Genomic DNA, 25,169 nt, shown 5'->3' on the forward strand with positions numbered 1-25,169 from the left:
GCACACTCCATGAGTCCAGGGACACCCCGGGATCTGGCCCTACAAGGGCACGAGCTGCTTGTTGCTATCTCGCTGACAGAAAACCCTACACAATTAGCACTTCAAAGACCTGCATGAGAGAGCATCTGCACGCACCTGGCTGAGGTTGAAGGTCATTATGCTGTTGTCATCATAGAGCAGGATGTTTATGGTATCTAAGGCCCACGTACTTTCAGCTAGCAGCCCAGACTTCAGAGACATCATCACTCTCCAGGCTTCAGGAGTTCCTGTAACATAAACACATGATACTTCCAGCTCCTGGAGTTTAAAAACAAAAAGGGAGATACTTGACACTGCTTTTTGGACCCATGAAGAGCAAAGCCTGTTTAAGATGACATACAGATTGTATGTTCCAGCAGCCTCCACATGGACAATGCCAAAATGATGTCTGAAAACCCAACCAGACCTCTTTCAAAGCCAGCAGAGCCCTTCCAGTTGGCAGTACTGTACCAAAGGGTAACGGCAGCACCCATCCCCTGGGCAGGCACAAGCAGAAAAGCAAGAGTCTCCTCTTACCGATATCTTTTGCTGTCAGCCGTCTCCTCTGCTTCAACACAGGTTGCGTTGCTTCTACTGATCCCGGAGGGAAGGTGATGTCTCGTCGGATCATGGGAGGCTGTACAGCTGCTGGTGTTATGTGCGAGGCAGGGACTGGCGGTCCTGCCTTCTGCATTTTCATCCCCGAGTGCAGGAATGGAGATTTACTGGGAGAAGTGCGATTCTCCAGAGGTCTGGGCAGAGGTGCTGGGCTGGATACCTGAGGAATGTGATTCTGCATGCTAGGGGCGGTCTGGTAGTTAGACTGGGGGGGCCTGGTCATTGGGGGCACGGGGGCAGAGGGACCATAAGGAGGTTGCCGGTTCCCATGGGAAGGCCATGGTCCCTCATGGTTGACCCTCTGGTCTGAATGCAGGATGTCATCTGTTCGAGTCACTCCGTGGTAAGCAGGCCCCTGGGGAGCAGAGCCCGTGCTCTGCCGGTTCGGATAGCTGTACCCTATTTCGTTGCGCCCCTGCCACATGGCACCTTGCTGTGGGCCCTCTGGAGTAGACTGTATGGGACCACCCATCATCTGAGGAGGCATGTTTTGCTGAGCATTGGAGCCTGGGGGAGCCGAGACCCTGTCTCTGCCAAATTGGAATGGGAACTGGTTCTGTGGCCCTCCGGCAGCGCGGCGGTCAGCAGCAGGGTATGTACTCCCATACTGGTTATACAGGTCCTGCTGTGGAGACGGCTGTGCAGTTTGCTGCTGGCTGGGTTGCTGGCTCTGTGCTGGAGGCAGCTGCTGCTGTGTCTGCCCCTGCCCGGCGCTGTACGGTACGTTGTACATCTCCCCTTCGTGTCGCTTCGCGGGGGGACCGTAGCTGCCGTCCATCGGCCGCTTGTAATTCTACAGGGAAAAGAAAGGCATCGACATGAGATTACTGAGAATCGTAGAATGGTTTGGGTTGGAAAGGCCCTTAAGATCACCCAGTTCCAACCCCCTGCAACAGAGGGAGCAAGGACGCCTCATGCTAGACCATGTCACCCAAGACTCTGTCCAACCTGGCCTTGGACGCTGCCAGGGATGGAGCATTTACCACTTCTTTGGGTACCCTGTGCCAGCACCTCACCACCCGCACAGTAAAGAACTTCCTTATATCTAACCTGAACTTCCCCTGTTTCAGTTTGAACCCATCACCCCTTGTCCTATTGCTACAGTCCCTGATGAAGGTCCCTCTCCAGCATCCTTGTAGCCCCCTTCAGACACTGGAAGCTGCTCTGAGCTCTCCACGCAGCTTCTCTTCTCCAGGCTGAACAGCCCCAACTTTCTCAGCCTGTCTCCATACGGGAGGTGCTTAGAAACAAGCAACCCAACCCTCAGTGGGTATTGTTACTCAGAGGATATGCCCCATGGCATGGCCTGTAAGAAGGCAAGAGTTGTCATCTTGTTGCCATATCCAGCATGAAGCTGGATCGGTCTTTCAATTCCACAAGCCAAGACCAACTCCTTGTGGCTGGCTGGGTACTTTCCTTGTGGATTCTACATAGATGCCTTGGGGGCAGAAGTCTGCCCACAGAAAGGACTTTGCTGTAGAAAAAGACTCAGGTCTGCTATTCACCACAAACCAAACTGTGCACCCGTACTTGTTTCCTCTCACATCCAGGAATTTTATCAGGCCCTATTTCTCTTTTATTTCCCAGAAAACAGGTTTCTGCTGAAGCAAACAAGACGCATTAAAACTGTTGTACTTCCTGCTTCTTCCCTTCCTGTGGATTTCAAAACACACCACTGAAAGGAGCGAGAACTGTTCTCCCCCCCTACTTCTTTTAAGTGCAAATGGAGAAAACAGTCAATTGCTGAGACAAAAGGGGACTCCAAGATCTCTCTTGCCTCCAAGGGTCTATGCTCTAGCTGCTCTACAGCCTGTTCAGAAGCTCCATGGTCATGACTGGCATCAGACGGAGGGAGCTCTAGGGCTTCAAAGATGACAAGTACCAGAGTAAGTCAAACTCTTGGCTCCGAGCCCCATGGCTCTGGTTGCAGAGCCAAACTGCAGAGCAGTTGGAATTATTCTTAGCACAGCTCAGCGAGTGCTCTCTCTATACTCCCCTAAACCAGAGGGCTTGGAATTATCAGGGTCCTGGCACCGATACAAAGAGCAAGTCATATATAAGGATTATGGAAAGAGAAATATGTTCATTCAGACTCTGTCCTGAAACAAACCTGGTGTTTTTGTGAACAGTGAGTAGGAGGCAGTGAGGCAGTGGAGTGGAGGCAGGTCTGAAGCCTTTGTCTGCAGGCTCAGCAAGGCAAAGACAACAAAAAAAAGCCCTGGGTTGTGCAAAATGATCCACCTGGAACAGCTCCCCAGAAGATCAAAGACTTCACACCAAACTCATCAGATCACTTGGACTTTAAGTGTTACAGGAACATGATGGGACTCAGAAAGTTCCAGAGGGGCAGAGAAACCCAGTGAAGTTTCCTGACCTCACACATCTGCAAACTACACAACCTCCCTTCTCCAAACGTCGTTTTGCTGACACAACACTGGAAACACTAATGAAAACTTCAACTAATTGGAAACTGGGAAAAAAAACCCCACCTCCCATTTAAGTTACTTAATTCTACACATTCAATAAGGCAAGCACATAGCCCAAAGAGTTTTCATCCTCTCCTTTTCCTAATTTCACAAATAAAACTCTTCTGTGTCTCAGTCAAACAAATCAGAAGCTTTGTGATGATTTACCTGCTGTTGCTGTTGGTACATGGTAGTTTGCTGGCTAGGGAAGGGGCTGCCCGAGGATGTGCCTTGAGTGGAGAATTGATTGCCATAGGAATCATGTCTGGAGAAGAAACAGATGCATTACTTGTCTGATCACATGCACGCTTCACTTTGACAGTCTCAGAGCTCTCTACCTGGGAAGAGCTGTTTGTGGCAACAGCCCACACAGACCTTTGCTGCTGCTGCTGCTGCTGCTGTGGGTAGCGGCTGGGAGAGTACATCCCTGATTCTGGGGTGGAAGGCATGATGTTTGGCTGCGGAGTTCCCGTGGCTAAGTTGCCCTCAGGTCCCATGCCGGGCTCCGTCCTACATGGAAACAAAGGGAAACCCCCCACACATCCATTTAAATCCACTCTTGCTCCTCTAATGGAAAAGGATGATCAGCAAAGTCACAGCAGTGAAGAGCAAGTCATCGTTTCATGTGAGTCAAGCAAATCAGGATCTCACCAGGTTGAAGTACCCACCTCACCCTGTCGTAAGGACCTCCGTAGGAATAGTGTTGCCGCTGTCCCATGGCCATGTTACCCATCCCTGGACCTGCAGCACGATTGTAAGGGTCACCCATACCACTGTTGGGGCCCTGCCCTGAGGACATGAAGGGATCGCTTCCTGGAGCTGAAATATTGAAAGAAGGACCAATGAATGTGTCTACGTCTGCCTTAGAAAGATACATCCCACCTCCTGGCGAAGAAGGGCAAGCAGAAGGTCTCCTACAGCACACAGCCAGGTACAGGGATTAGTGCTTAAGGAGAGGAGCATGCAAGGACTTCCTCACCTTTCCTCATACTGCTGTAAGGATCTTTATTTGGCTCATAAGACATGCGACCCATCATGTCAGAGGTATTCATGCTGGGCTGGTACCCTGGATTTGGAGTCATGGAGTTCCGTTTCTGGAACGTAGGATCACTACCATCTGCAAAGGCATCCTGAAGGCCCACTGAGTTACTCCTGGTTCAAAAACAACCCACAAAAACAGGATTAGAGAGGACCATAATGCTCCTCAGGATACTTTTCCCCACATGTTCTCCCTCAAGTGTTGCTATCCCTTAGAAGGGCCAGTCATGTTCCTCCAGAGGCACGAAGAGCTATCCTACAACACTGTCCTCAGACCCAAAATGATGATTATTTACACACAAATGCAGAGTCAATAATGTTGCTGTGAGCCGTTAACAAAGGAGCAAAGCCATGGAGCCCCACCAAAACAGGTCCTCAGGTCTCCAGCCAGCTTTAGGAATGACCCAGAAGCAACCTCACATTCACAGTTTGATTCCATCATAGTGGAAGAGGGTGCAATGGTTTCATACCTGATGCCTGGCAAAGGAGGCATCTGACTGTGTGGCGTAGATGCTGGAGTTGGTGGCTTCAAGTCTCCTCCCTCTGCCATGGAGCTGCTGGTGGACTGAGGTGTCTGAGGACCCTGCATTGAGCCTGAACCCGCTGCAAGAACAGAAATGTGCTGTGAGCACCTCTGCACCCCACAGATGCAACCCAGAACCTCCCAGAACATCAGCCTCAAGAACACAGAGCAGAGACCTTCAAGAGACAGATGAAATATGGCCAAAAAGAGTACAAGGAGCTCAACATTTCAAAGCCATACTGGGCCTGACTTCCCAGAAGAACCACATCCAGTGATCTAGAGCCAAGGGGACATGTTCATTTTCATCATCTCTTCATTCTTAACCACATTCCATACACAGACTGTTGCCACCACTGTGGCACTATGTCGTGGTGCCCAACCTATCTGGCTCCAAAGGTTGATGCTCTACAGTGCACCGTGTGGCAGGGAATACAGTGCTCCTTGCCAAGTGACAACCACTGACCCATCACCTTCACACCCTTTCTACCCAGCAGGAAGGTGGGTTTCAGCTCTCTCGTGAAACGTCTCATGATCCTTCTAGTGCTGGAAACTCCAGAACATCAGCTGAAGCTACCAATAACTCTTAAGAAGGCTTCTCTGTCTGCTCTGCCCATCCAGAGCGGTTAATTCATGCAGGTTAATTCCAGCACCACTCCCAAGGATTCCTGGAACAGGGAATGCTGGAGATGCTGGATCTTTCAGTGAATGACAAAACCCGTCCAGCGAGTTCCCTGGCTCTGGAGGGGTTGCTTTACGCTGCAGTAGGCTTTCATCAGAACTCCCAGGCCATCCTGTGTAATCCAGCTGTGCTGGGAGCTCCGGGAGCTCCCCTCTGCCCCGGGATCGCTGTGACAGTGTCAGCTCAGGTTCATCTGCTCCTCGCAGCTGGCAAGAGCTGAACTCTTAATTAATGTTTCCCTGAGTTACCATCCAGCACCCGATATCCTCAGCCCCAGCCCCGCTGGTTGATGAGTAATTTCAGCTATTCATTAAAACCCTCCGAGGTCACATCCAGGGCATGTTTGTTTACACCCCACCTTCCTGGCACCCTGTCCTCTTCCCTGCGACTCCCTCCCAGCCCGGGGAGGTCTCTGGAGGAGGAAGGGCAGAGCTGAGCTCAATGGGGAGCTTCATTCATGGGCGTTCTCCTTCCCTCCGCAGCAGCGGTTCAGCTCCACGCGCTTCCCGCAGGAATTGGCCGCTCTCTGCGTGTGCAATGTTGGCACCGGCAGGAAGAGGCCTGGAGACATTCCCTGCGTCGCTGCCATTTGGTGTTTGTCCCCACCCCCCGTCGTCCCTCCCACTCACAAATTTACACACAGTTGGAGCCGGGCCAGTTCCATGCTCTGGGAATTAAAACCCAACGCAGACTGATTACGCCTCCCCGGGGACACGCTGCAGTTTGTGAGCAGGAACCCAAGAAGTGTGTTTGAAACCTGTGCCGAGTGCCCATGAGGCAATACCCAGTCCTCTCCAGCCCTTCTGGAAACACTTTTGGGTTTTGGGGGTTGTGAATGCATGGAAACAGCTCCGGCACCAAGGTGAATGTCCTGCAAGAGGGCCTTTAAATGCTCTGCTCTGGGTTGTGAGAGCGATTTGTGTTGTGCTACACCCTTGGTTCCTGCCCATCCAGAATAGCAAGAGAAAGGAAGAAAAGGAAAGTGAAAGAGAAGCATGAACATGCTGAGCGATACGGCTTAAAGGATCAGAGCAACCAACCATGCTTCAGTGCTGCCTCTGCATATTCCTAGTGGCAGGAATCTGGAGTAAGACAAGTGGAGAGAACAGTTTACATAGAAAATACCACAGAGCAGAGTCCTCATCGCAGGAATCAAACCCGGGGACTAAGTCAAGTAGGGATAGGAGCCCTGCAAATTCCTACTGCTGATGTGCTGAAGCAGGAGATCACCTGCAGCACAGCTCTGAAGGCAGACTCACCACCTCCACATAGCTCCGTGTCAGCTAAAGCAACATAAAAATTGATGCCCCATCAAACCCATTCTGACAGGCAGCAAGTGCTACAGGAGGGTTTAAGTGGCTTCTGAAAAGTCTCAGCCTCTCCAAACAAACTCCAAATGCTCTTAACATCTTTGGTCCACTGCCTAGGATCTCTAGGGGGCAAGAAAGTGGTTTTGGAAAGAAAGTGGGGATGGATTTGTGGTCTCGTTAAGCGGAACTGAGACAACACTTTAGACAGAGGTTTAGTCTAATGACACAAAAGTTGCTTTGTTTTGCAGAATACACCAAGGTTGAAGCTACACTGGGACAGGTTTCCTGACTAGTGAAAAGACATGAATTAGTTCTTAAAGAATCCAACACTCTGTAACAGAGAGGACAGACAAATGCAGCTGCCAACAGAGTATTCGGACAAGCACAGTGTCGATCGAGGGCTTAGCAGGGCTGAGACACAATTGCAATACAATCCAAAAAGGGTTCATTATTCCACTCCTCAGGAGCTTGACAAACACAATGCCAGGTTTCAGAACCAGAAAGGCATTTTTTGCAAACATTACAGGAACTTCAAAGCAGACGATGTTTTATTTCATCTACATGAACAGGCTCCTGACCAGAAAAAGCATCTGAAAGTTTTACTTATATGACAAGCTGGAAAACTGAAGCTTGAAGTGCTGGCAAGTTCAGCAGCAGTTCAAGCAATGAAGACTAAAGAGTACAGCATGCTCTGCCAGCCCAGACCTTTCCTCCTTGTTTTGTTGGATTTGGGAGGATTTTTTTTGTCTAATAAATCCGAACTGTTCTGCTTAAATATTCAGAAACTGGAGCACTCCATCAAATGTGAAACAACAGAAGCGCATTTTAAGGGGCTTGATTTCTACAGCACTCAACCTGTAACAGGCTCACACTGCTGCCTGTGCACAGAGCCTCAGAAAGTCCTCACTGTCTCCTGCTGAAGATGGAAAGAAGTAACTGGTGAGGAAGATGAGTTCACAGCCACATCAAGCATTTACTCCCAGAAGGTAGCACTTGCATAATCAAAACAAGCACGGCTTTTCTAGCAAGTTCCCAAAGCTGAGCAGTAACAAGGGCTGCTGTGAGAATATGCAGAGATCAGCTTGTAGGGATAACTCCAGACTTCCCTTTCCACCCGATTCCCACAAGGCAGTGATGTACCAGGAAGTGTAGAGGTGTGTGTATATTGGTGTGTATGGATTTTTAAGTTTTCCTTTTCTTTAATATAGAGGTGGGACACATAAAAACTGCACTATCCCAACAGGTTTGACTTATTCCTGGTATCACTCACTCCCAGATTACAAAAGTATTTAATCTACACAACTAGAGACCATCTAATTAGAGACAGACACAGGGAATTCGTGGAAGTTTGGAACCAGCCTGACCCACAACAGGGAAAGAGAGTCTCCACAACATGGAGATCCTCTGGTGCAAACAGCCACTTCACACCTCAAACCAGTGTCTACACCCACCTGGAGATGGAGGCTGTATCTTAGTCTGAGACTTCTTTGAATCGGCAGCTGCAAAGATATCTGGAGGGGGGTCTTCACCTCGCTCAATCTTGCACTCGAAGGCATAGAGACACTGGATGTACTGCTTCTTCAAAGAGCTAGCTGCACTGCTGGATGTGCCCACGTTGAGATTTGTGGCTAACTCGCGCCATTTCTTGTTTTTGTTGACCTGCGCAACCAAAGAAGAGGCGCTGAACTCAAAATCCAGCTCCTCCTCCTCCAAGAGGTTTTCTGAGGAGAAATCAACACTTCCCAGCTAACACAAAGGATGCAGTAAGTGCCAAGCAGAGCAGCTACAGTCGTGTTGAGAACCCCAAAACTAGTCAAATCTCTTCCTCACCTACAGAAAACTTTCCAAACAGGGACAGATTACAAATGAAATCAGTCATGAGGCCATCCAGACGGTGAGATGCAACAACAAAGACAGTGTCACCAATCTTTGCACTAGATAAAGCAGGTGAAAAAAGCACTTGAACTGAATCACCACAGACTGTTCTCAACCAGGGACTGGGAGAGCAGACATCTGGCTCACTTCAAGGACGCTGGGTTTATAGGTGTTATTTAAAATAAGAAAAAGGAAATAAACACTGCTATGGAATGGAAAGGCAGGATTTACATCTAGCTCCAAAGCTAACTTCCAGCTCTGTTGCCTATTAAGCTTGTGACTGGCAGATGATGGGCAGCTCTGAATACAAGCACGCAATCACCACACTGGCTGCTGGGCACTCACCTGAGTCAATCCTCCAATCTCCTTCACTGAGATGTAGAGCCGGTAAAGGTCCAAGGGTTTCCTGCCTACTGCTGGCAGATTTGTCATGCCCATGGCCTTCTCCTCAGTAAAGGCCAGGTAACGATCTACCCAGATCTTCCTCTCGGGCTCACCACCCAGCTCATAGAGTTTGGTGATCTTCTCATTGGTTGTAGTAGAGGAACTGGACTTCTAGGAGAAGGAAAGAGATATCAGGACCGAGCAGCACAAAAGCAGCTGGTTCACATCCGAGATGGTTTCAAAAAAGCAGTCAGATAAGAGTTCAAAGTTCTGCTGTTACACTGAGAACAGCTTTAGAGCAGCCCTACACTTGTCTCAGATCAATGTCAGGCAAGTGTTACTCAACAAAGGTATCAGAAAACCAGCTGCTACTCGGGGAATTCACAGAATATGTGTTTCTAAAAAGTGAAAGGTTTCAGGAATGCTACAGAAACCAAACAAACCTCAAGGAGACTTTGCAGAGACCTTGCTGAATCTATGAGAAACCAGCTAATTCAACTACAAATTCCCCATGGCTAATGCACTCTGCCGGGGTGAACTGCCCTCTGGTTAGCCTCTTCTCTTGCCCAAGTGGTAGACGCCAGGTTAAACTGAAACTAAACACCACAAGGGAATCAAAATAAACATGCCTCAAAATAAAAATAAAGATGAGGAGGTTTGATGAGTGTGTGAGGGGTTCCCCACAGAGACCATCTCTCTTCCCTCGCCTATTCGCTGACACAAGAGCAGAAATCTCCTGCTACCTGGATATACAGATATAGCCAAATGCAAGGACCTGCCCCTGGGTCAGGGCAATCCCAGGCACAGCTACAGGTTGGGCAGAGAAGTGATTCAGAGCAGCCTGAGAAGGACTTGGGGGTGTTGGCTGATGAGAAACTGAACATGAGCCACTTCAGTGTGTGCTTGAGCCCAGAAACCACCCGTGTGCTGGGCTGCATCACAAGGAATGTGAGCAGCAGGTCAAGGGAGGGGATCCTGCCCCTCTGCTCTGCTCTGTGAGACCCCACTTGCAGCACTGTGTGCAGTGCTGGGGTCCTCAGCATAAGGACATGGAGCTGTTGGAGCAAGTCCAGAGGAGGCCACGAGGATGAGCAGGGGCTGGAGCACCTCCCGTATGGAGACAGGCTGAGAACATTGGGGCTGTTCAGCCTGGAGAAGAGAAGCTGCGTGGAGACCTCAGAGCAGCTTCCAGTGTCTGAAGGGGGCTACAGGGATGCTGGAGAGGGACTCTTCATCAGGGAGTGCAACAACAGGACAAGGGGGAATGGGTTTAAACTGAGAGAAACTATGGGCTCACAAACTGCCTTTTTGGTGGTTCTTTTGAAACTGGTAGCAGGAATGCAAAGGAAAAAAATACACTCCCTGAAGAACTTGTTTGCCTCCCTCTTCTGGCTTTAATGCAGGATTAGTAAGAGGTTTGTTTGTGAAACAACTGTAACACTTTGGTGTACCACCTCCCAGCTGAGAGGTGATAACTGGCTAGCTCCAAGCCTACACCAGAAACAAATTCAGGTTTATTTACACTTCTTTTGGCAGTTTCGCTGCGGCAGGTGATAATTCCTAATACTAAATTGTTTTGCAAGTGAAATGGATTCCTCCCAAAGGACTGGGCAATGCTCCCCCTCAAGACTAGCTCACAACTGAAACGAGAACATATAAATAAGGTGTGCCAAGCATCTGTTAGAAATCCTACAGAGAGGCTTGAAATTGTGAATCAAACAGGGGGGGACATGTGAATTTCCATATTAAGTCCCTTTCCTGGCCTTATGAGGGCTAGTGGGTCTCAGGGGTGGATGGCAAAGATCAGACTCCTCATGGATACTGTTATTAACACACATATTTAGTGGTTTACTGCAAATACAGCCAGAGCCTACTCTAAAACATTCTAAAAGCCTACTCCAAAAACATGTTGAGAATCTTTAATTATGCTCCAAAATATAACACATTCCAAAAGAGGACATCTCACTGAGCAGCCACTCTCCTGAGTGAAAACCATGGTCACAAGAAGTCAGATCACCCATGACAAGGACAACCACGCTAACAACAAGTCTGGTTCAGGGTAAAGAGGATGAATCAAGTTAGGTTTCCCTCAGGAACCACACTCACTCCTGGACAGAAGCACTGTTTGATCCAAGTTAACACGCAACAGTTTAATTTTCCTGGAAGCTGAAGAGGATGGGAGTCATTAAAAACAAAACCCAAAACATTTTACCTTTGACTTGGATTCTGCTTTTGGCGTCCCATCTGCCTTATTGTTCATTTTAGTTGCAGGTGTTAATTTGACATCCCCAAGACCCATCATTTCGGGGCTTGCTGCCATCCCTAAGGAGTTAAAAGAAGCTTTAACACTCATTTTCAATTCAGCACAATGAAATCAATGAAGTGCCTTAACGGTCAGCACGGGCTTACCTGCAGAGTTGTTGGCCATGTTCCCCCCCATCGGATAGGGCGGGCCCTGGGGGTTTATCATGCCAGCCATACTGTTAATTCCCTGTCCATAAGGAGGTCCAGTGCCCATCATTCCCCCTTGATTCATGTTGGGATAACCAGGAGGCCTGGAGAAGGCAAGGAAGAAACACATACTTACTCCCAATACTAAGCATTAAGATCTTGTCTTCTAAGGAAGCAGCTTTGCTAAAAGAAACCTACAAAGAAGTGGAGAAGTGACTTTCTCCAGCTCACTCTTCCAGCAAAAGACCAAAGATCAGGTGCTCTTTTAGAGCTTTGCAACCCTAGAGCCTCAGCCTCATTCTCAAAAGAGCATGCAAACCATTCTGAAAGAGGCACTTCAGTTCTGACCATTCTCACCCTTACTCTTGTTCTATTCCATGCCCAAACTGAACTTCATTTCAGTTGTTAAGTTGCCTTTACAGGGAAGAACAGATCTGCAAATCCTGCAGCCCTGGGCATTTAACTGAGAACACGATATGTATAGATCAACAGTGTAGTGCTCCAGCCACATTTAATGATTTTTCTTTCTTTCCTTTGTGCCACCCATGCAATCTACATCATTTTCCATGTCTCAGAAAGCCTCATACGCAACTGTCACTCAAACTCACTACTCGAAGGGACAGGCTTTGATGCCTTTAATGGCATTTGGGAACTTGACCTCTTGGCAGTCAAGGGTAACATCAGACAGTAGATTGCAGAAGCAGCCCTTAAAGTCAGGATAAAAAGGACAATACCCAGTCAGATAACAAATATATTCAAACAGCTTCACTGGGGGAACCCAGTTTATAAGCAAGGTCATGGCTCTCATAGCATTCTGATAAGCCACACACACCTACTCTGAAATGTGCAATTAAAACACAACAAAACGAAACCACACAGAAAATAGTTGCAAAGTTCAGTGCTGAATTCCAGCCCCCTTTTCCCCAGCTGCTCATCAAGGTCCTAAAAGGAAGGAGTTCATTACACTGGACAAGGAATGCCTTGGTTCAAATGCAGCTGCATGGCTGTCTGCTAGATTTATAGGCTCTACCACACACGCAGTGTCTTTTAAGTCACTCCTGTAACAAAGATGAGCAGAAAGCAAAAACAACTGAAGGGATCTCTGAGTTAAAGAGATTTCACCTATGAAGAGTAAAAATTCCCTGAAAATGTCATTTTTTATGCACTCCAACACCCTGCTTGTCCAAGCTCTTCCTTCTTTAGCACTGAACATTAATGAAGAAGTCTCCAAGAAGGGCAAACCTTTGAGGAAGTGTATGTTCAGCACTACCCAAATTTGAGCTATTCCATCCACAGCTTTGAAACCAAGATCTGACGTAGGGAAAGGGACTTTTAACAGAGACCAGGGGGCAATGTCATTCCCTACCTGTTCTGGATGGAGTTGGCAGCAGCATGCATGGCGGCAGCAGCCGCTTCTTGTGCTTTGCGATTCATGCCTCCTGGTGGGGGGCACATCCCTGTCCCCACCTGAGGTGGCATATTGGCCATGTTGGGTCCATAAGGTCTGTTCCCCATGGTCGCATGGCTCATCCTGCCTGGAGGAAGCCCAGTGTACGGTGGCACACCAGTCTGCCCATGCATCTGGCTCCCTGCTCCCATGGGGTTCATGCTTCCTCCCATTCCTGGACTGGGGTAGTTGGCATTGGACATAGCATTGTAGTTTGGCTGCCTGGGATAACCTCCTAAGGAGATAAAAAAAAAAAGAGGGGAAGACAACATCATTCAAGTACTTAATGAATCACCATAAAAATCTTCTATCAGCAAATATTTAAAGATCACTAACAGAAATGAGGGGGAGTATTAACACCTCAACAAAAAGTCAAAGTACTTGGATATAAGCCACATAAAATGTGTTTTGACATAGCCAAGTAACAACATCGATTCAAAAGCTGCCTGAAACTCTCCCAAACCTCAACCGAGCCAAGTGAGCCAAATGGTCCAGGACAGGATGTAAAAAAACCCTCACTTAACCCTTTCCAAAACATACAACACTCAATTTTCTTCCTCTCCAAAGAAAACTGGCCCTTCTTCCCTGTTACACTGGCTGCAGGGCCTACCTCTTTTTAAACAAGGAGGAAAGAGCCTACATTTAGAAGTACAACCAGCAACACATTTCATCAATCTCAACATGAACAAAGCACGGTTCCTTCCATAAGGAGCACACTGGTTTGTATCACCCACACATCAAGAGGGGACAAATAAGAAGAGTTTCTCAAAGACAAGATGTTACAACAGAGATTGCCGAGCTCAGTTCCCACCTTGAGGAGCTGACAGTGCCTCACCTTGAGGTCCGTACTGCCCACCCTGGGGTCCATAGCTTCCCATGGAGTTCTGCTGGTACGGCCCCATTCCAGCATGCATCTGTCCTCCAGAGGACTGACGGGGAGATAAGGCTGAGCCGGGCTGGGGTGAGCTGTACTGGGGCATCTGAGGGTTCCTCTGCATGTAACCTGGGCAGCAGCGAGGGCAGGAGACAATTATTAGTGTGAAGTATCCAGAGGTGCCACTGGACACACATGTTCCGAGGTAACAGAGACCCACTAACAAAATCCTTTGAGCAACAGCCTGCACACATTTTACAGTGGTTGCTATTAGGGAGCCAGTGTTATCTGTGAAGATAACAGATCCAATTTCCTGTTTTAACCAGAAAAAACCCCTTAGTGTCACAGGAGCAGACAGGATGACTGCAAATCCTAAGGGCTTGCTGTTGGTTGCTGTTTGCTTGTTTTCTCAGGGTGACAACTATATATCTTAAGCCATACGAGGTGAAATTTTCCAGGCATTTCCCCCCATATTAACCTCATTCTCTTAGAGCAAAAGGCACACAATGTTTTTGTGAGCACCTCTCATTTTGAAGCTTAAGGTTATGGACATTGAACAAGCAACATCCACAGAAAAGAGTGTAAAGAGCCAGAAAAAACATCTTACAAGCCCAACTATGAGCTTGGAGGGGACGTTAAGAGGCCGAACAACCAGCAACAGCTGAATTTACAGCAAAATGCCCAAACACTTGCAGCTTCTAAACCCAGGGCATCTTTTAAATGCTGTCTCACCATCGAATCCATGTCATCGGGCCAGGTAATTTTTAGTTACACATCTAGTTTTATTACAATTAGATCTTTAAACTCCTGTCACACACCTCGATCTTGCGCTATGCTTGACTGGTTCATGGAAGGATGCATGATACTGTCCGACTGGCCACTGGGCGGTCGGGGGGGCATCTGATTGCCTACACCACAAAAAGGAGAGTGGTTAATCACAAACACTGCACACCACAAAACCCAGGATGCAAGATTAAACACCAAAACTACCAACAGCTTCAGGAGAAGGCTATGCTGGCCACAGCCAAGAAAAAGCAGAGCAAGATCAGGCACATTAACCCAGCAAAACGACACTGCTGGTTTACCAGCCATCCCACCCGTCTTATTATAGCCTTTAAAAGTTATAGACATTTAAAGCAAACAAATGAGCTCGCGGGACCTCAATAACCACATTAGAACTGACAGTGGCCAATTCCTCCCCACTGACCACTCTAATTCACCCTCCAGCTGCACGAGGCAGCCCCACCAGAAGACCAACACGTGCCAAGCAGTGTTACCTGGTACTGCAGCAGGTGAAAGTGGACCAGAGCGGGACTGAGCAACACTAGCTGGAGAGCCAACTGGGGATGGGGAGGGTCCTCTGATGCCTGGCAGGTGAGGAGAGGTATGTGGAGAGAAAGGAGACTGAGCTGGGTTACTCTGCTCTCCTTGACTGCTGGAAATCCCTGATGTGCTTACTCCAGGACTCAGGGCTCCTTCTGTACCCATGGGTAGATCATCTATTGAACCAGACAGGTCCTGCAATACATAGAGAAACACATCAGGCAAAAATGAAAAGACATGGGACTGTTCTCTCACCTACCACTGAGAAAGAGTGTATTTCTCCCTTAGGCATACTACAAATAGAAATCAATGAAGTCTGTTCGTGTTATTGTCAGTAACGAAGGCTGCTGCAGACCGAGGTAACTGCCAAATGTGTCTTATCCTGCTGCCTATCTCTGAATCCAAGAGTTCCCTAGCTGATGTGCTGAGTGCTTGCTGATGGGCTAAACGACTTGCTAATTCTTCTTGCTTCTTTTAATTCAGTTTAGAGGCGAGAAATTAAAGAACGCATCAGCAATCCATGTAAAACTGCAAAGAGAGGAAACAGTCCATGTGATCACGGCCTGGAAGAGAAACATGGCTCAGCCTCTGAAAGACAGAAAACTCCTGCCTTGCCATAATTAATTCATAAACCTCATAAGAGCTGGGAAACTACTCACTGGAGATGGATAAAAACAAACTAAACAGAGATTTAAAAGAAAACCATAAAATACTCTTCAGGGTTCCCACTTCCCTTTCTTCAGAGATAGCAGGAATTAGCAGTTATGATATCAGCCTGTGAAGTTCAGCTTTTCTTGAAGGCAAGGCTAGAAAACACCCTTCCTACTGCACGTATCCACCCTGGAGAAGAAAAGCACAGAAAGTCTAAGGAAGTTGAAACCTCCAATTGTCACAATAGCGACTGCAAAGCAACGGCACCGAAAGTCAGCTGGCTAGTCTGGAAAATGGGATACAGCCAAGGTGGTGATGTGCAGATCCAACACACACAGTTGTACAAGCTGTCTGATAATAAGGTGCATCAGCTATTCCAGCTTGGCCTGGAGTAAAGGAATAACAGTCCAAGACAGAGGAAGCGGTGGCGCATCTGAACAAAAAGCTGGGAATTACAACTATTCCAGTGATTAGAGAAAATCCCTGCCAGGGATTCAAAGGATCACAGCAAGCACCAGACCAAAGCTTACCAGAACTTCACCTATCGTTCGTAAGTCTTTCAGAGCAATCAGCCTGGTATCAGAAGTGCTCAGGGCTGAGCCCTCCGGGGCATTTCAGATCAACTCCCTCAGCACAGAATTCAGCTGACCAGCCTGGGCAGAGCCAACCTCATCTAAAACACCATGTACAAAGGCCGAGCCAACTGATAAAAAACCTGCACACCCTGGTCTCATTTTCACTGGCTGGATGAGGTCTGGTTTAGCAGCAGTTCGGGTAACATGTTCCCAGCCCTGTGCAGTGTGGAAGGACCTCAGACATAATATACTGCAAACTTATCAGCCTTGAGAAGCAAGAGGCCTATCGCGCCATAGCACCGGTTTGCCAGGTGATGTGTGAAAAGGCTCTGAGAACACATCCCATCACCTAAGCTGGAGAGCAGCACGTCACCACATCCTAGGAAGTGGAAAACTGAAGTTACGGAAGAATAAAGAACCGCCTGGGAGATACCCAGCAACCTCATCACACTTGTTGGACAGACAGTGACATTCAGGACAAAGGGGAGAGCCAGGCATCAGCTGCACCACATTTAGCTGCCTGCTGCATAGGGCAATCTTGTCTATTTTAAGAGTGGAATTTGATCAAAATGCGTCAAACAAATGCTGGCAAATGGTACATTTGAGCTGAAAACACCAGTCACTTGGCAGGATGACTTAGTGTCCTTCCTCCCCTTCCATTACTGCTCCTGTTTGAGAGATCGTTTCCTGCACGAGTCTCAGAGGTCTATTTGCTTATGGTGAACTATTATCACCCTGAGGAAAAAGAAAGAAGAGCTTTATTTTGTTTCCAATGAAAGCCAAAAAACTGCAGAAAAAGCCTAAAAATAGTGACAAAGATCTCTTGCAATTTTCACTATCTTCCTATTGTAACTTCAGAAGCATTGCTCCTTTATGCAGCTACTTAGTTTTTTTCCATGGCCAACTTTGCAAACCCCACATTCCCACTGCAGAAACCACCTGAAGCGGGGGTTAGAGGGACAGCACTGCCAACATTTTCCATTAAAAAGCATCAACCAACACAATCAAGAAAAAACCACTCCTCTCCCTGAGACTCACTGCATCTCACTTCAGCCACTGCTGTAAGACACACACGTAGAACCCTATCTAAGTCAATGAAGGCACCAGAATGTCCAGAAGCCAACTGAGTCCAACCTAATCTTGGAATACTTGGATGGATTTCCCTTCAATAGTTACTATAAAGAAAACTAACCCTATCCCAGGCCAAACCAGGACAATACATTAAGGTACTTTCAGTGTGAATCACCAAATGCATCCAAATACTGTTTCACCATCACCAAAATGAAGCTGGAGGCCAAAACCCTTTGTAGCAGCTTTAAAATCCCTACCACCATGAGCGTACATGGATACAGCATTTCAGAGCAGTTAAACCTTCAGACCAGAGGGGCAGAGCCTGTAGTTACTTAGATGAGAGATTTTTACGCTCATAGGAAAAACCACATTATAAATGTACACCTGAGACAAACTACTGGTGCGAAAGGACAGCCACAGAGCAAGCGTGCAAGGTGCAATGTGGAAGTTTCCCTCTGTCAAGAACGTAAGTGACACACTTCTAGAGGCAAAAGGTTTGCCTCCAGGATCTGAGGAGGTCACTGGCTGCTGCATGGTGTGAGCAACGTTCATACATGAACTGGGCAGACCAAGAGGACATGACCTGGCAATGCCAGGCAGGAAAATATCTGCAAGACATAAAACGGAGCAATGTTAAAAACTGTTTGAAACTTAACTCCTAAGTAACTAGATAACAATCTTTCAAGTTGACGTCTTCAACCTTGCATCAAAGCTTCACCCAAGTACTGCAAGTCATTTAGAAACATTCAGTTTTAATTAAGCAGGTTAATACAGGGTTGCTGCAGACATGGGAGCGAGGGCCCCTCTGCATTGCTAGCATACCACCACAGACCTCACATAGAGGAACAGCAGCCTTTAGCTGTAAGGCTGTGGATCTGACTCTCAGATCATCCATTTAAATAAGTTCCCAGTCAATTACATGTCAACCTTTCTTGGATGTTAGGACATGAATTGAAACAGGGCCATAAAAATCAACTCTCTCATAAAGCAACTTTCACCTCTGAAGATGTGTAGGTTTGAGGAATTCCAGCAATAAAGTCATTTCCCTCTCTGCCAGCACAGCAGCACTTGCTGAGTGTGTGATTCAGCAGGACCAGGTTTCTCAGAAGAGAGGGGAAGCTGAGGGGCAGGGACTGGAATGCCCAAGTGCGAGCAGCTCATCAGTAAGGGGCTGCTTCCCACCTCTCAAGTTATTTTCTCAGGATGCCAACCATCAAGGCAGAGAGTTGTGGCAGGGGTTTTTAACTGCACCTAAAGGACACCCTTCAGCTGATATCCCATTTACTCAAGTGCACCACGAACTAAGGGAAAAAAAAAAAGAATCACTCCCCAGGCTGTTTTAAAGACAGCTGTAGCAAAGAAGCCTTTAAAACCCTCTCCAAACCTCATTGAAATAATAGAGACCTGCTGCTGTCAGTGGGGTCTGGATCAAGCCCAAGAGGAGAGGGCCAGCGAGGTTTTATTTGCCTCCCACAGCGCACCAGGAGGAGACCTGGGAAGACACAGCAGCACCAGGAGAAGGGCTTCTCCTCTTCCCTCCTCCCACGAGCGCAGCCAATCGAGCCGAGCCAGGAGGTGAAGCTCCACAGCAGTAACTCTGCCAACTTGAAGGAAACGTCAGGGTCTGGAGAATTTCCTCACGTGTTTCCAATGTGTTTTTTATGCATTTTATTGCTCATCTGCCATGCAGATCAAAAACGCTGGAGGGATTCCAACTATTTCACACAGAATCTCACACTCCAGGCTGGCTGCAGCCCCAAAGCCTGAGTTTCTTCACTTGAAATACTGCCCAGTGTTATTTTGGGATGTGACCTGATAGCGGAAGCCCACGGGGACCCTGGAACGATAACTGTTCCAGCTGCGATTGGTTGCCCAACCCTCGCTGATGCCAGCATGGGTTTGTCAGTACTGCTGACAAACAAGGACTCAGCAGCTAACACCTTCTTTTCACACCACAACAAAACCATGCCTGAAATCACACAATCTGGTACCCAAAGGAGGGGGCAGGGGAGTTCATCTATCTCAGGGAAAGGGTTGCAAGTCCTGGCATGACCAACACAAGGGAGCTGGTTAGTGTGTGCTGGAAACAGCAAGGTTTCTTTTCTATGAAAAGAGGAACCACCATTTCACTATCTGATACAAGCTCATTTGTTAAACAAACATAAAGATGAAACAAGAAGAAATACTTAAGATCAAGGTAACAAAACCCCAGAGGAGAAGAGATTCAAGGCTCCGCTCCGGCCCATCCCACTCATCTGGAAGAGCAGGAAGACTGACCAGAAAGCAAAGTGATCTCCTCGCTGGGGACTGCAGCCTTCCCCTCCTGCTCCCCTGCCCATCCCCAAGCTAAGTGCATATGGAAAGCGTGGGGGAAGAGGGAAGGAGTGCAGGCAGGCTGCTATCAGATCACTAGATAGCACTCAAGGAAATTATGATCTGGAGACGAGCATGTGGTGGAGCCTGTAAATTCTCTAAGGCCAGTTGCTTCCATAAAGATGCTTACAAGCAAGACAAGAGAACAATGACTAAATTTATTCCCCAATTCTTTCTGAAAGGGAAAAAGCCTCTTCATTGCTTCCAACTAATTGAAATCCCCACTTTCTATTACAATTTCTTTTTCCCTGCAGTTCCTTTCCACTCATTCAAGAACTATCAACACTTAAAAATCACAAGCTTGTCCTTTCTTTCCCCTTTATTTCCACACCCAAAATACCTCATCCCTCTCTATCACAAGAATTACACAGCTGACTGGCAAGCCAGGATCTCCCTGCTATTTTGGGAAGATGGATAGACTCCTCCTTCTACCCTGCAGACAACTCAATCTTGCATCTTGTGCTTCACAAAGCACTCTATCTCGTAACACAAAGCGGCCTGGAGACCCCACCATGCTCCAGTTACACCAGACTTGCAGCAGGAGACACCTTGCAAAGCTGACTTGAGATTTCCACAGATGTGATGGAAGGGTCTGGAGGGGGCTCTGCAGCCTCCCACCACCTTCCTACCCACTGCATGCCACATCCGCATTGCTGCCCCAGCAGAATCCAGAAGCTGGAGCTGGGGAACACAAGTTCAGCTGCAGCAGAAATCCAGTTAATACTCTTCATCTAGACAGAGTTATAATTTGCTGTCTCCAAAGCTTTTCTTGCTGACAAATCAAAGAGAATGGAGGCACGCTGGAGAAGGCCCACACTCCTGCAAGCCCTCCACCATCACCAGCTCAGTGTCAGCTGCCATGCTTTAAAATCCTAAATCCATCAGCACAGATCACCACAAAACCCACCAAGCACCAGCTCTTGGCTCACTGAACCCCCTGGGTGGGAATGCAACCATCTACCATCGCCATGAAAGCGAACTATTCCAAAAGCCAAAGCAAATCCAATCCCAAAACCACACAACTTGTTCCAGGGAAGACCACCACTCGCCTCGCTCTGCTGTTCTACCATCAGTGATCATGCAGAAGTCCATCTTTACAGCACCAAAAGCACCTTCTAGATGATCATCATTCTTGGTGTGCAGATGGGCTGGACAAGAGACAAAGGGGATGAGGAAGGAACTGTGCAAGGTGTCTCTCCAATAAAACCTCTCACCACATCTAGAGCATTGCTGGAATTGAGAGTGAAGTGAAAGATGCTGTTTGTTAACACCCTGCTCCCCGTCAGACTTTGGGAAAAGTGGAGTAGAAACCAAAATTACATATTTTTAAGCTGCCAGTTCACCTGTTACTGGTTTTGTGTGTTCACACATGTGTGGGAAGCATGTTCATCCACATGCTCCAGCTACCCAAGATGACTGAAGACTAATCCAATATAACCAAGGCCTAGCAACACAAGCTGGTGTCCCCTTGATCACATACAGCTCTCCTCCAATGCCATACAGGTCTTAGGCACTGAAAAATGGGGGGTTTTCAGTTTAAGAGGGAAAGATGACTTTCTCCAGGCATAAGAAACAGGGAATGGCCAAAAGAAAGACCACTGCCATGCTAGCACGAGCTGCACAGAACACTTCTATGTTTTAGGAAAGCTTTTTAAATTCATGGCCTTGCCTCTTCTCTTCTATCACCCTTCAAAATGGGACCTGATCAGCAACCAGAAGGAACAAAGGGATTTAATTATGCAATGAAATCACTGGGTTTGGCCCCTCGGATATGTGTGTGGAAGCTCAACCTCTGCTCTTAGCCAGGATCACACGGAAGCAACCACAAACTAGGCAGTTGTCAGGTTCTATTGCAAGCTCATTTGGAACCAAAGATCCTGGTTACAAAACTAAGCATGCAATGGGACCTTTGAGTCCTATTACATGCCACTACTCACCCAAACAGCCCTTAGGTAAAGGAAGTAAGTGCTAGACTTTTACTACTTCAAGGAAAAACCACCTACCCACTAAAACAAATACCAGGAAGGCAACACTATCAAGGCTTCAGCCTCTGCTAGATAGAGTCCATATTCCCTCCCCTTATGAGGGTTTTAAGCTCCTCTCAGGCATCAGCGCTGACAATTACAAACCTAAGATGGGGACTAGAACATGCAGGAGAGATTCGTTCAGTTTCCTTGCTGAAAAAGAAGCTGAAAAGCTCATTCTTCCAGGCTGGCTTCAGATGAACTGGTAGAAGCTGCTGGCTGTAGCTGCACTGCAGGGAAAAGAGCATTCAGCAAGGAGGCTGTCAGGAGGAGGGGCTCAGTGGCACGCAAGAAATTGTACTCTCATTGCACAAAATAAGCTGCTGTTCTAATCCACCTCAGTAAATCCAGGTGAGCCCGGTTGTTTGGCAGAAAGCAGGGACAAAATAAGAAGGGGAGGACTCCAGGCACAGGAAGTGCTGCTGGCTTTACCACATTCCTGCAACGGGAGCCCTTGCAGAACAGCCAGAGCTGCTACCGCAGCAGCCATTGATTTCTCAGAGGTCGATACTCCACTCCCACAGATCTACTCGGCAGGAGCTTTAATCACATCTACTGCTCCTACCCTGTGCAACCCTCCTTTGCTTCCCCTCCAAATAGAACTGAATAAAACAGGGGGGACACACATGACAAAGGGGCTTTCCTCCCCCTCCAAACACCCAGCACACTAACAAATGCCTTATTCTCGGTCTTGGGAGAGGAGAGATTCAAAAGCTGTAGTTGCAGCACAAAGTAGAGAAGGAGCAACATGATTCATCCACAAAACAAGATGTCGCTGAAGGGAAAACTTACCATGTGGAAGGCCAGCATTCCCATCCCAGTGCTGAGCTCCTACCCTGGGAAATGCAGCAGCAAAACTCTCCAGAAGTGTTTCCAATTTAACCCTTTGAAAACTGCTCAGCTTCTAAAAAGTACTGCCAGGCCCATCTAGACATCGCTACAACATGAACTATTCAAAGCAGCACTGGTAAATGCTCAAGTTTTGATTGACAGAGCAGTGTCACTTCAGCTAACACAGAAGTTGCCACAGCAACTTTGCCACAGAAAGGATAAAAGCTCGAGCTTCAACATTTAACAACGACCCTAAAACAAGTTGCAGGAAAGAATCCCAGCTTGGTTTGGGTTGGAAGGGACCTTAAAGCTCATCCAGTTCCAACCCCTGCCACGGGCAGGGACACCTTCCACTAAAGCAGGTTGCTCCAAGCCCCTGTGTCCAACCTGGCCTTGAACACTGCCAGGGATGGGGCAGCCACAGCTTCCCTGGGCACCCTGTGCCAGCGCCTCAGCACCCTCATAAGCATGGAAAGAAGCACAGAGGGCCCCAGGCACAGTGAGCAGCAGCAGATGCTCTCAGCAACACTGAGGGGATGCAGGGGGAGTGAGACCTACAAGTCGATTGCATCAATGAGAAAGGCTCAGGAACCAGTGTGGGGCTCAGATGACACACCACAACCCATTTCTTTAAAGAGCTTTTGGTTTGTCTTGCAGAGGTTTTTAAGTATTCTCCTTTAGCCTGAAGACAAACCCCAGATCACATAAAACGCTAAATCACATCAGAGGCAGGAAGCTACCCTCCTATTGCCAGCCATAAGGATATCCCAATTCTCCAGCAGTGCTTCCTCTGGAAGGCGCTTTCCAGTCTCCGTTGTGTTCAATTTAGACTCCAAAGCATTTAGTCATCTCAGCATGTGATTATGCCACCATGCCAACCACACGAGTTAGGGTGGGCAAAGAAATGCAGCAAAGGCAGGAGTCTGAAATAATTCAAGCATGAAAGAGGCTCCTCTTCAGGCCGATACTTTGCATTTTAAGACCACTCAGCTTTTATCATTCTAAACAATTCCAAGTGTCAGAATCAATCGCTAAAAAAGCAGAAGGAAGGAAGATTTTAGGAGAGAAGCTTTCTAAGGTATTTGCAAGCCTGATGCATCTGAAGAGATGCCTGATGCATCTGTGAAGAGACAGCTCAAAGTCCCAAAGTCCACTGTCACTGTGGGGAGGCAGCGATGGAGTGACACGAGGGGCTACACGAGCCCCCGGACACAGCCCAAAGGCTCTCTGCAATACCAGATCCATGCCCAGGTACCGCTGACCTGGATGGGACAAAGAAACTGAAGACACGTTTGGAAAGAATCAAGGGAATTCTGCTCTTGGCCTGGCTCAGAGCAGCGAGCGTGCACAGAAGAGGTAACATAACCATGGCAACCTGGCCCAGGCCAGACGCTGACGTACGCCCGGTGCTACCCTCGGGGTCAGGGTGCCAGAGCAGTCAATTCCTAGAGATGTCACTTCTTGGCACTTCAGGAAATTCATTTTCTTTTCTTTTTTACTTTAAATTGAGGATTCTCTTTTCCTGTATAAGACCTAATTCAAAACTAAAACCCAAACGCACAACTCCTCCTCCAGTTACCAGACCTCACGTGAAGCCACAGCACCAACCCTGTCCCCAAAAGGTGTGGGCACAAGCCCACCCGAGCAGCATGGCTGCAGGAAGGGAGCAGGGCAGACCAAGCCCTGGGCCCCTGCCATGCCCCACATACAAGCACCATGTGGAAACAGTTTTCTCCGCGGCATTTATGATATGCACATCTCCAAGACAAGTCAATCCAGCACGCCAGAAGGACATTAACAGGAAAATGATTCCTGTAAACTGAAAGCTCAGGTGTGGCAGGGTTTAAAACGCGTGCAGAGCTGTCAGCCAAAGTTAAACACCTTCATTTATCCCTGCAACCACTCCATGCAGCAGACGAAGGTCACACCAACAGCAACCCTCCCTCCCCTGCATGGTGCGAGACCTCTGGCAGGGTTAAGTTTTGGTGGAAAGGGATGAGGATGAGTACGTCCAACATCAGACTCGCAAGAGGCTTCCGCACATTTTAAAGGGTCTGCAATAACACCAAGTCAGCAGCAAAAAGGAAGTGAAAAACTCATTTCCCTGCCCTACAACAACGAGGAGCTTGAAAGCGCCTTTCAAAGCGGAGGGTCACCCCGCGCAGCGCACACCTCAGCAGTCACGGTGCAAGGAGCAGCCCTGTATGCTGAGGCTGCAGCAGCACAGGGGATGCCTGTGACAGAGCACAAGCTATTGTTCAGGATCCAAGACCAGAACTGGTCATCCTACAGCAATTTCCTATTTAAACACTGACCCGCCTAGTCACTCCGGCCGGGTTTAGAAGAACAAGACACCGTCCTCTCCCGAGCGAGCTGTGAGCTGTCCCTGCTGCCTGCCTCCGCACGGAGGTCGCTGTCTCCTCTTTCAGTTGGGTCCGTAACTGAAATCGCTCCTGAGAAAACGAAAGGCTGGGGGTTAGGGGGAATCTGTGCGAGGCGTGCAGGCAGGAAGCAGAGCTGAGCTGCTCTCGACCAGAATAGAAACAGGAAACGAGCCCGGCATCGAGCATAGCGCAAGCCGCTGCCAGCGCAGGCTCCTGCGAAGCTGCATCAGCAGCTCCGTGAAGCAGCAGCTCAAA

General features: G+C 48.1%; 1 protein-coding gene across 3 annotated transcripts in view; it reads right to left on the reverse strand.

The window, feature by feature from the left end:
• ARID1A (AT-rich interaction domain 1A) overlaps positions 1-25,169 on the reverse strand; it is a 59,866-nt gene that overhangs the window by 3,376 nt on the left and 31,321 nt on the right. For 2 of the 3 annotated variants that reach the window (XM_030505202.1, XM_030505204.1), the window contains 15 exons: positions 14,960-15,200; positions 14,501-14,590; positions 13,644-13,811; positions 12,728-13,043; positions 11,320-11,465; positions 11,123-11,232; positions 8,872-9,081; positions 8,103-8,310; positions 4,610-4,742; positions 4,081-4,253; positions 3,770-3,920; positions 3,477-3,611; positions 3,270-3,366; positions 556-1,429; positions 136-266 (listed from right to left, as the gene is read on the reverse strand). In XM_030505202.1, the coding sequence (XP_030361062.1) occupies positions 136-266; positions 556-1,429; positions 3,270-3,366; positions 3,477-3,611; positions 3,770-3,920; positions 4,081-4,253; positions 4,610-4,742; positions 8,103-8,310; positions 8,872-9,081; positions 11,123-11,232; positions 11,320-11,465; positions 12,728-13,043; positions 13,644-13,811; positions 14,501-14,590; positions 14,960-15,200 (3,183 nt within the window). The remainder of the gene's footprint in view (positions 1-135; positions 267-555; positions 1,430-3,269; positions 3,367-3,476; positions 3,612-3,769; positions 3,921-4,080; positions 4,254-4,609; positions 4,743-8,102; positions 8,311-8,871; positions 9,082-11,122; positions 11,233-11,319; positions 11,466-12,727; positions 13,044-13,643; positions 13,812-14,500; positions 14,591-14,959; positions 15,201-25,169) is intronic. The other variant, XM_030505203.1, reaches the window with a different exon arrangement.

Source organism: Strigops habroptila, chromosome 12 (genome assembly GCF_004027225.2).
Source record: "Strigops habroptila isolate Jane chromosome 12, bStrHab1.2.pri, whole genome shotgun sequence".
NCBI lineage: Eukaryota > Metazoa > Chordata > Aves > Psittaciformes > Psittacidae > Strigops > Strigops habroptila.